Source organism: Melanostigma gelatinosum (genome assembly GCF_949748355.1).
Source record: "Melanostigma gelatinosum genome assembly, chromosome: 13".
Lineage (NCBI taxonomy): Eukaryota > Metazoa > Chordata > Actinopteri > Perciformes > Zoarcidae > Melanostigma > Melanostigma gelatinosum.
Genome location: NC_136646.1, coordinates 795,704 through 808,045, shown reverse-complemented (window position 1 = coordinate 808,045; position 12,342 = coordinate 795,704). Strand labels below are relative to the sequence as shown.

Sequence of the window (12,342 nt, the reverse complement as noted above, 5' to 3'; positions counted from 1 at the left end):
AAATCCAAGTGAGTGAACAACTACTGATATTTTCTGCTCCTTTGTTGAGTTGATTATTGTTAAATTACCGATTTAACCGTTCCAGCAGGCCATCGCAGATGCCCGACGTGTCTTTGAAATGGGGGTAAGTCATCGTCGTGGCAATAGAACACAAATTTAGTTATGTAGTTAGTCCAATAAATATTTCATTCATGAAAGCTTGATCATTTGATTTGTGTGTATATGAAATAATAAGTCACTACACCGTGATAACAACTCCATAGCAGCCCAGAGATTGAGACTTGAAGCTCGAGTTTCCAAATTCTGTTTCCAAAATTGATTATTGTCCTAAATTATATCTAAATTATTTTCTTTAAATTATTTTACTTGAACTCAGTGTTTTATGGCTGAAGCCAGAAATGTGCCATGACTCTTTTGATACTAATTCATGGGTTTATGATCCATAATTAAGTTATTGATAACCATTATACTTGAATATTAATTAGTTATTATTTATTATTATTATGTGTTACAAGCAATAGCACTACAGTAAGTACAGTATAACATTTTGAATTGTATGACTGATTGATTAGAAACTTTTCAGAATTTGCTGGGATTCCAGATGAGACTCTTTGATATCGGTGGAGGATTCTCTGCGATTGAGAGTTTTCAACAGAAATTTGAAGAGGTAACATTTTTCAAAAACATACACAATACGAGTGCTCATTAATGGATGTTCTGCATCTCCATTGTCCTGGTAAAACAAAGAGAAAAAGGAGCACAAACAACAAAATAGAATGACACGGATTTCACAACCTTTTTCCTGTTTTACCTTAAGGGCTATGTAGACCAGGGGTGCCCACACTTTTTCAGCTTGCTAGCGACTTTAAAATGACCAAGTCAAAATGATCTACCTACATTAAAAATTCTGAATATCTATTTATATGTATATATATATATATATATATATATATATACTGAGTATACTTTATATTTACAATATATGTTGCATAACTGCATGAACCCTTATGGCACAATACAATTCTGTACATTTTTGGTCATTACCTTACTCTGATGACTTGCACTGAATGGAATTGGCCAGAGTTGCATAGTCCGGACAGTAGCTGCTGGTAGCCGCCTCAAGCAGACTTCAAATGATCATCAGTCATGGTGGAACGGTGTTTGGACGTAATGTTCTTCATGTGGGAAAAGGCTGACTCACATAAATGAGTAGAGCCGAATAATGCAGTCAGAAAGGTATCACATGTCCTCATGTTTGGGGACTTTTCCTCTGTGAGAAAACTGTCCGTGAGCCCTGGACTTCAGCTGAATGTCAGCTTGCAGTGTCAGAATCTCATCCTCCACTCCAGACGAGTTCAGGTGAAACAGCGTTGAGATTTTTGATGCGAGTGAATCAACCTCAATATCTTCCCGAAATGTGCAGCACATAAGTGTAGCAACTGGCTCGAGTAAAGCAAAGTCTCGAAAGCGTTTGTCAAACTCTGACAGACGCTTGTCAATCTGCTCTGTGTAGCGCGCACTGTCAAGTTACGCACACGCCTTCCGTTGAGTCTCATACGCACATACGTGGTGACCCGTGTGTTAGAAAATCAAGTGGCAAATGCCATGCGGACATCTCATTTTTTTTGAATGGCATGCGATCTACCCGCACTACCTCCACGATCGACGTATTTGGCACCCCTGATGTAGACTGTCAAGGAACCTTTAAATGCATACTAAAGAGGCAAACTTAATAAGGAAATATTCGGAGGACTTGCACCTCGCTGCCCCTGGAGGAACTCTCAGGTCCACAGAACACGTCGTTGCCCTTTCATTCGCTCGCTGCTAGCACCACATTGCTTCTTATGCCGTGTTCACACCTAATCGCGTCATTCGCGCCGCCGGTCTCACCGGGGACTATTTGTGTTCATTCGCGTGATTCGCGATGGACGCGCCTGAGAGGGGGCGTGGCTTATCGGCCTGAAAGCCGCCATCAACCATGGAAAAAATAACCTATGTTTCTGCTTAGTACGTATTGTGGAAGTCCCAGATATCACGGGAAACTAAATGCCGTCATGTATTGGTTCATAACATAGTCCGGAGGAGCTCCATGTATTTTATCGAGCTGTATTCACTGTGTCTAGCAAGCCACACTTCGGCTGTTTACTACAGCTGTATGAACACAAAATAAATTGATTTGGCTGTGATTTAACTCCAATAAACCGACAAAAAGGGACTCCGAAATAACTACGTAATGATGCCGTTTGTAAATAACTTTTAAAATACTTGTTTTCTCAATGGAGCTCGGATTGATCGGTGCTAGGCTATGCTAACATTGTAGCAGCTCCTTCAACACTCAAAATAACGTCATGTAGACGTAAATACGGCAGCATCTATTCATTGTTTGTACCAGATGGTTTACACACACATTCACATCACTCCAGTCTCATCGCATCTGTGCATAGACTTTGTATATAATCTACTCGGGCGAATAATTCGCGCTGCGTTTGGTGTGAACGCACCTTTAGAAGACGTATATTGCACCATGTGGCCATATGGTGGCGCTGTTAATAACTTTATTCAAAAGATTTGTCTTGATCGAAAAAATCCAAAAATCCAAAAATCCAGCGTGAAAAAAATAAAACCTCCGATTTTCACATTTAACCTTAATCTTTACTCACATACACATGTTGTTTGAAACAGCAACAGTTCACGTTTCTATCCGTACCAATTATTAAAACAATTCCAATATCATATATATATATCATATATATATATATATATATATATATCATATATATATATATATATATATATATATATATATATATATATATCATATATATATATATATATATATATATATATAATATATATATATATATATATATATATATATATATATATATATATATATATATATATATATATATATGTTCTAACAGTTGCTCAGTTTCAACCTTGCTTTTAAAAATGTGACCATACATTTCCCAAAATACTTAATTGAGAATGCAGTTTAGTTGTATAATATGGGAACATAATTTAGTGTGAGTCCTTTCCAAGCTGATGCACAAAAAGCTTGTTGAGGAATTATTAACTAACACTCCATAAAATTACATTATATGATGGATACCACTGCTTGAAGTGTCTGAAGCTTGATCTTTCAACCATTTATCCATTAGATGTATATTATACACACCTGCATCCTTTCCATCATAAATGAGTGATATCTCTATCATCCTCTATTCTTAGCCTCTTAAATTACATAGGTCGTACTTCAAAGAAACACATGCAGAAACCTTTGTTGCCTTTACTGCCAGTGATACTGGCAACTGTAGGTCACTTTGTAAAAGGTGTATTACATGTGAAATATGCTGTTAACCCATTGTGTTTTTCCTATCGTTTTCAGAGGTCATTAATAGAACACTGGATGAACTCTTCCCACCTGACAGTGGGGTGCAAGTTATTGCAGAACCAGGCCGATACTACGTGGAATCAGCCTTCACACTGGCAGTGAATGTCATTGCCAAAAGAGTAATCGGTAATGTCTTTTGAAGCCACACGTATCCAGTAATAAGACATAACTTTGCTTGTATTTAAATATGTCTTGATTTTAAATACAAGGAGTGTAGGTGACAGCTATCAGAGGAGTCTGTTGGCACTACATGGCAATGCACCACTAGATAAATATGTATGCTCAATAGACAGCCATGCTCTCTGCTCCTCTGAGTGAGCATAATGACTTGCAGGGTTGTAGATAATCACTTTCTGCAGACCCACAGATACCAGGTTGCATCTTTATAAACATATGGCATATTTGCCATTTTATCATTTGCATTTTTTCAGATGATGAGGACAACTGCCCTGACAGAAATATTACGTACTACGTCAATGATGGAGTGTACGGCTCCCTGAGTTGTGTTGTCTATGATGCTGCTCACTGCAACCTTCAACCATATCTTCACCGGGTTATTAACTATCAACCACATAATGTCGCCACATAAGAAAGCCAATATTGGATGATTGCGCATGATTACGTCCAATGCCAACGGTGTATATATATTTATACATATGCATGTGAGCCTGCCTCACATTTTATACTGTACACAGGTTGTTGAGAGCAGAGAGCAGAGATACCGGTCTGTTATCTGGGGTCCAACCTGCTGCAGCTATGACAAAGTAACCGACAGCTGCTGGATTCCTGAGCTGCATGTGGGGGACTGGCTTCTCATCGACAACATGGGTGCTTATTCTGTTAGTTTGTCCAGCGACTTCAACGGCTTTGAAAGAGCACACATTTACCCTGTTGTGACAGCCGAGACATGGCACACCTTAAACCTTTCTGACATCTACGACATCCGCCAATGATCTGATCTCTTCTATTGGACAGTGGCTCAATACGGACCGTAACAAACATAGGCAACGATTATTATAGCGCAGTGCTTCTCAACTGGTCTGGCTGCGGGACCCACCATCACCCCTTAATGACAAGCCGTGACCCAAATTGAGGAAAATTTTCAACTTCTCAAATGTATTTCATGAAAAGATGGTGCAGTTTGAACCTGAGCTGAAAATGTCCTCTGCAGTCGTATAGTAGGGAGCTCTCTTGTGCAGAGAAATTGTTCCTGTAAGTCCCCGTCCCACACGTGTTTCACGTAAACGAGTAAAACTGCTTTGTTTGTTATGTCTGTAGATTCGGCCATTTGTAATGCAAATTGACCACTTGACTAAATTCGAGCTGTGGTCTGTTGTTTGATGTCATCCGACATGTCTTCAATTCGTCTACTTATCGTGTCATATGACAGAGGTATAGTTTTCAGTTTATCCTCTGCTGATATGAGCATTACAAGGCATTAACGCCAAATATTAAGGAGTGTGAATAGACGGCACTCCGCTGCATAAAAAATCCCCTTCAAAATAAAAGCACAGAATATTTTTCTCCAGGCAAAGGCCTGCGACGTGGGTCCACCAGTTGAGAATCACTGTTATAGAGAGATGCTTGAAATTCTATTTTATTTTAATTGTTTATAAATACTCCATCTTTAACCTCAATGAATATTTTTAAGGCCGATAAGCATTTTTCTGTTGAAAAGTTTTTTTAAACGACGATGTTGATTCAACGTTTTGACATTTTCACTGAAAGTTTTCATCCTTTACACTTTGCTAATAACAACATATTGTCATTTTGGAGCTTCATTAAAAAAACCGGATCCACATTTCTTGATAGATGAAAGCCAGTATTGCAAATCTCGGTGAAATATGGTCTAAATGTGAATGTTCAGTCTTCAAATAGTCGGAGAAAAAAAATGGCAATTTTGAATCAGCTTTTCACCATAACCATTTTTTAAACGCCTTTTAACCTGAAAAATGCTCACTCAACTTAGGAGATCAAGAAAAATGGCACAGACGGCAATTATTTTATTATTCTATTACGTGTTATGGCCACAGCCTCTCCCCACTAAAGAGTCACAAAGTGGGACACGTCATCGCTAACTGCCCAGGTAGCCAGCGGACTCGGCCGTATTGCGGCTGAGTGTCGGCTGACTCGGCTGTGTTCCGGCTCGATGCGGCCAAATGTAAGCCAGCTTTGGCCCATTTCATTTTTGCCAAATCCGGGCCCAATCTGGCATTATAGACACGGGCCTATTCTGGCTGAGACATGGCAGCCGGGTTAATCAGAATCAGAATCAGCTTTATTGGCCATGTGTGCTTACGCATACATGGAATTTGTCCCCGGTTTCCACTCCGCTCTCAATGTACAAACACAATGTACAAACACAAATTTACAATAAACAAGAAAAATATATGTATGAAGAATCAAAAAGGGCAGCAAAAAAAGTAGAACTGATGTAGGTATAAACATTTTGCTATAATACAAGTATAAATATATATCCAAGAGAAAAAAGTGTGTAAATATATATAGCTCGTATGGCCGATCCAAACACACAGCTGAAGTCCACGAACAGAACCCTTGCATATGTCCCTGGGGAGTCGAGGTGTTGCAGCATGTAATGCAGTCCCATGTTGACTGCATCATCCACCGACCTGTTTGCACGGTAGGCAAACTGCAGGGGGTCCAGCAGGGGTCCTGTGATGTTCTTCAGATGGGTCAACACCAGTCTGTCAAAGGATTTCATGACCACAGACGTCAGGGCGACGGGCCTGGAGTCATTTAATCCTGTGATGGAGGATTTCTTGGGGACCGGGATGATCGTGGAGCGTTTGAAGCAGGAGGGGACTTCACACAGCTCCAGTGATCGGTTGAAGATCTTTGTGAAGATGGGGGCCAGCTGGTCAGCACAGACTTTCAGGCAGGAGGGTGACACAACGTCTGGGCCTGGTGCCTTCCTGATCTTCTGTCTGTGAAAGAGCTGACTCACATCCTCTTCGCAGATCCTCAGTGCCAGTGGGGGGACGGTTGGGAGAGATGAGGAGGCAGGGGGTGTAGATGGTTGTTTGATGGGGCAGGTGGGGGGGTGAGGGTAGGCTTATCGAACCTGCAGGAGAAGGCATTCAGGTCGTCAGCCAGTTGGTGGTTGGCCTCAGTGGGGGGGGGATGGTCTCCTGTAGTTGGTGAGTACTTCCAGGCCTCTCCAAACTGATGAGGGGTCGTTGGCCGAAAACCTGTTCTTCAGCTTTTCAGTGTCGCTCCTCTGAGGGTATAAAAGGATCTGGACCACGTTCCTGCAATTTCTCTTTTTTCCTCCACCGACATCCGCATTTGTGGGAAGTGCAAGCATTATCAAATTGTTCTAATATGGTCGGAGGTATTTAACACATTTAGATATCAAATACTCGTTTTTGAAAGAAGCTCAATTCGTCCACCTGCCCCGTGTATATTCAACAGGGAACGTTAACCGCGCTTGTAGCAAGCTATCTAACCGTGTCATGAGAATACTATGCATAGTATTCAATGAATGCTTGTTTTAATTACACTAAGGTTATGTAATTTCGAGTTGAAACCAGCTAGTACAGTGATTTCCACATAAACTACAGGGTTAACTTTTTATTTAGCGGCTTGATTCATCCAGGGATCGGCAACGGCTCGGGAGCTGCAACATGCGGCTCTGCAGCCCCTCTGTTGCGGCTCTCGAGTCGACATCCAAACGAATACGTTATTGTTTTAAACGTTTTCTAAATAAGTGGTCCCCAACCCCCAAGGTCTGATTACGCCGCTGGACACGCTGCTCGCTCCAATAGAGTGGTCTCACCGACGTCACGATCTCCTTAGTTACGAGGTCTGTCCGCCATGTTGGAGTACATACAGATCCTACATGGCGGCGAGTAAACAAGGAAGTGCGGCGAAAATACCATACTTTGAATCACTGGATAGTGCATCAAAGGTTCGCTACCTGGCCAAATTGAAGGTTATTGGTAATTTGGATCCCTATACGATGAGTGCAGATGGTTTCAGTGCCGATCCTACTTATCTTCCATCGGTAAACTACGCCAACATCTACACGTATCTCGTGAACACCCCCAGTCCTTACACAAGTAGAATATGGGATGTGTGGTTCTATAAAATGGTGTAGAATTTGCAGGGTTGAGAAGTCCGGCAGTCCAGTATAATATCTCACTTTTTCATCATTATTTTCGAAAAATTCTGAATCAAACATGGATCGTTCATCGGAAAGTTCCTTTTTCAAATTCAGATTTTCCGAGAGTAGGCGCTGCATCTCAGCTTGCATTGCTGCAATCGTGGCCCCACCGAGGTCTGTCTGGTTGTCTTGGTTATTCTTATCCTCGTCCTCATCCTCTGATGCTGGTGGGCTGTCATATGCATGATCCGACGTTAAACTCATATCAAGCAATGCTGAGGCTGCATCTCTGTGTTTCGCCTGTTGTACACGCTCGACACGTCTCTGGTACCGTCTGCTGTCACAGGCCGATGAAGCTTCGGTAACCTTCTCATGTCCAAGTTTTAGAGACGGAGACCAGTCTGGATTATCGGCATCTTGGAGAGTAGAGGGTTTACCTGAAACAGTTTGTAATAAACATTGAAATACAAGTTTACCGAAGTAGTCTTATCGGATTCATTTATATTTCCTTCATTAAATACTGTTCACAAACGAATTTGTAAATAAAATCACTGACCACTTATAAAGTGATCCGCACATACTCTAGTGTACGCCAAATTCCATTCCTTTATATCTCGAGAGATGCGTGACAGCCATTTCTCACGACGTCGCTTGGATAGCTCCTTCGTGTCATTTCCTTGATGTGTAATGACCGCTGGCAAACGAAAGAATGGTTTCTTGTCTCTATCAGCTCTGCTGCCACAACCAAAGACAGCACAAAAGTTCACCATGATCGATAGGTTATGCGACTCAGCCGTGCATGCCAGTGGCTTTGTGTGTACTCCAACATGGCCGACAGCTAAAACTGTGACGTCACACGAGACCACTCTATAACAGCTGCTTCCTCTGTAATAATGCAGACTTTACAGCTGACAGTAAAGACAACATGGTCAGTAATGCCTGACCTTAAATAAAAATGTTTTAATATACTAAAGATAGCACAGTATTATTGATGCATGCATGCACAGTGTTCCACCTCAATGGCTTGTAAATAAAAAACATGTGTATGTATATATAAAAATGAAGTACCTTTATATAAGAGCTCAGAGATGTATTGTGAATTGTATGAACTGTATAATATCAATGTCGAATGAGAATACTTAATTTAGAAATTTAAATCACAAACTGTTTTTCCAGGGCACATAAATCACAACAAGATTTTTGTTGTTCACCAAACACTTTGTCATTTGTGTCTTTCCAGACTCTACAGTTTTGCAGCCATCTTTATAGAGTTCCCAGTGACTACCTTCAATCACTTAGCTGGTCCTCTTACGGTTTGAATTATTTTTGTACTTTCATCTGTTCACAATGACTGGGCGTTACTCTGACTACATTGAGTCCTCTAATCTGCGTAGAAAGTCAGCATCCACCGTCAATAAGCGTCTGGAAACACTCTGTAACTTTCAAAGCTGCGTTACTGAGGCATTTGATCCCATTGACAGTTCAGAAAAAAATGTTGTTGACATGAAAATGAAATAACTACATCCTTTGACTGCAACAAAAGTGTTAAAAAGTTAAACAAGTGTACCACAACACACACACACAACAGAGTTGGCGGTAATTGGTTTGGGACACAGTAATTGCTGTCTTTTCTGTTGTGCCGCATCTCTAAATAATCAAGGCATATCGGTTTGTGTTGCAATCAATTTTTTAGCAATCCTTCATGAGATCCTGACACAGCTGGAGCAGCAAAAAGTTATACTGCTGCAGCTTCAGAGCCAGAGCCGCGTAGCCGAACTACCAGATGTGTCAGGATTTCCACTGTGTACTCTGGAAGACCTTCGTCAGGTGGAGACGAAGATATCTGTGGATACAGATTTCAAAGAGAAATTGGTAGACTAACATTTTGCATGTTGATATCTTATGAGACAATGAAGTATGTCTTCTTTCATGACTAATACGATTGAGGCTTGCCATTGACCCTTACATTTATATTTGACCCTTTAGTTTGTGACTTATTTTATTTTAGTATTCCAACATGACTATACTGACCTTTACAAAAACTACATGTGTGTGGAGATAAATTATAAGCCAATATTACTCTACTTTTGTCAAGTCTTACCAAATTTATGTGACAGATGTGGAATTTTTGGATGTTATATATATACTGGAGTTCCTCTATGTTAATATTACCAAAAAAATGTTTTTGTCTATGTGCCCTGCGTTATTAGTTAATCTTTTGTAATTTATCATACTTACTTGTTTTCGGGTTTGCCTCTTTTTTAATTTTTGTCTTTCAGGTCACCTATTTTAGCCTTGTTGGGGGGTTGACCATTAAAGAGACAGTCTGGAGAGTCCTTGGCAAAATGGTGTCAAACACATTGGCAAAGACAATCAACTGGAGGGGGGTGAATGGAAAAACAGGCTTTGAGTCCCTTGGTTTGAAAGATGTTGTTTCGAGTCAGTATTTATTGGTTTCTTTCATTCTGAATCTTTAACACTTAACAGACACTAGTCTGTCAATACATCAATAAATGACGGTTTTTAAATAAAATTAAGATTATTTCAATGCATTTTAAACACTATTCAGAAGTGCTCCACAGCATTGAGTAGTAGTAATAAGTGCAGTCACCAAGAAATTAATTACTAGAAATTAATTATTTCTACTTTTCGACTCTCAACATACCAGTTTTCAACATGTCTGAGCTCTAAATAGGGTATTTAGATATCAAACGTTTACAAGGTTCATCACTTTTTATAGTTTACATGTTATTCTATTCATATGGCAGACACAACACGATACACTATGCACTGAATTTATTACATTATACGTTTCTTAAACTCCTTTTGGTCCTTTTAGGGTCTATTTTGATGTAAAGCATACAGTATAGCACTTTGATGTGATTGACTTGACTAGTTTTTAATGAACATGGCCAGTGACCAGTGTATCTCTTCCTTTTAAAGAATCAGTCCGTCGCAATTCTGTTACAGCAAATGCAAGTGATGGAGAAACAGAGCGCTTTATAAAGCGATGGCTCCAGCTGGCATCCGATCGAGATGGAGGGAGAAGAGAGCGGGCCTTGAGGCAAGCGGCCCCTGAACCACAGTCTTAGTAAGTGTGCTTTCAATACTCAACACATTCTCACCCCAATGTGTCAAATACCGCAGTCAGTGCTACTAAGCTTCAAACAATGACTGTACGTTCCCCTCTAGTGTCAGTTTTGGATGTGTCAGGGACGCTCATTACATGCATACGTGTCTTATACAAAAAAAGAAATTCCCACCTCGACAGGAAGGTATGGTTTAGGCAACAAAACCACTTATTTACTGTTGGTTTAGGAAAAGAGAGTCTGAGTATTGTGACTTATGATAACGACTCACTTGACTAACAATACCTTAGTTACGCATTTTTACAACAGTGTTCTCCTTGACAAAGGTCCTGTGTTTGTTTGACCCACTCTCCGGCTTGTGTGGACTATCTCACACTCTACACTACGTCAGTTCTGAGCTTGTATTAAGAACGCAGGTGTGTTTGTGTTGGAAGCCTGGTGCTTCACATACAGTGTGTCGCACAGGCGTTGCTGGTGTCAGACATTTTATTACATTATATACAGACACGATATTTGATGCATAAGGAGTGAGAACGCCGGCGGAACACCCCGTGACCGAACGGCAAACCTGACCCGCCATCTGAGGGCCTCCGCCGACCGGCGTTTCGCCAGTTTCGGGCGGTAGGTTCCTCCGGCCAGCGGGTTCGACTCTACGGCCGGGAGGACCCACGCGCAGGGGTGAGGCATAACTGTGACTCGCTTAATGGGTAGCTGGAGGCAGAGGTTGACCGATAGCAGGCCGCTCGAGGCATAGGTTGACCGAGAGCAGCTGGAGGCCCACAGCGAGCTCATGAATTGTCTTTACCAACCACGTGTGGCCCGTGTCAACGTCTCCGGACGGTTAACGTGGTCCGTAAGTGCCCCGGAACTCGGAACTGATCGAACTACAAACAGAGCCGGCCATGGGAGGGCTCCAGTCCTCGGGCTGTTGAGCCTCTCCCCCCCAGACAGTTGGCATGAGGAAAAACCACCATTAGTTGCCCGACTAGCTGGGTCGAGAAGTAAGACTTCCGATAAAGCCCACCTTACAGCTCGCAGAGGTGCTAGCCCACCAACTACCCAACGATGCCGGGTTTGCATAAAAAAGGCTTGGAGCGAAGAGACTCTCCCCTTTACTGCGGACGGAAGGGGCCTTAAGTGTGAAAACTAGGACACGGCCTAGGCACACATCCCGATGATTCTTGGTGTCGGGACAAAGCGAGCGAGATATTGACTACGGTGATATTGAGCGATTGGATCCAAGTTTGAGGGACCGGCAAGGTAAGGTGCGCGAGCATCAACCCATTCCTAGGTTTAGGTTGAGAGAGACCCTCTAGGGTAACAGTCAAGAAATACCATATTGACTCCCGGATTTCCGGGGCGGACAAGGGTAAATCGGCTCGACCAGGTTACTACTGGTCGGGCCGTCCGGTCCTTGCTTAGGCCAGATCCTCTGGTCCGGGCTTGGCTCTTTGGGCGGCCCGCTGCAACCAGGAAAGCCGGGCATGTCGGGGGTTTGTGAATCCCCCGTTCGATCTGATATCGGTTCGATGTGGCCTGCACGCAGCTCAGGTCCAGTGCCAGCTACGGCATCACTGGGGGACACGGCCCCAGTTGAGCCGGCTCGCACTTTAAACCCTCGGCACTTGTTGGTGGAGGAGAGCGGCGCGTCCTCAAGCTGGAATCCCGTCGGAGGGAGTACAGTGGAGGGGTCTCTTGCACCCGGCAAGAGGAGAGCCTCCAGCAGGCGTGCTGGA

At 42.2% G+C, this 12,342-nt stretch overlaps 1 protein-coding gene across 1 annotated transcript; it reads left to right on the top strand.

Annotated features, from left to right (window-relative positions):
* Positions 1–601: 601 nt before the first annotated feature.
* On the top strand, positions 602–4,347 carry LOC306787304 (ornithine decarboxylase-like; the record flags this gene model as incomplete). Its single annotated transcript, XM_079282419.1, has 3 exons — positions 602–667; positions 3,382–3,513; positions 4,090–4,347. The coding sequence occupies 3 exons, from the start codon at positions 602–604 to the stop codon at positions 4,345–4,347; spliced, it is 456 nt and encodes a 151-aa protein (XP_079138545.1).
* Positions 4,348–12,342: the final 7,995 nt, after the last annotated feature.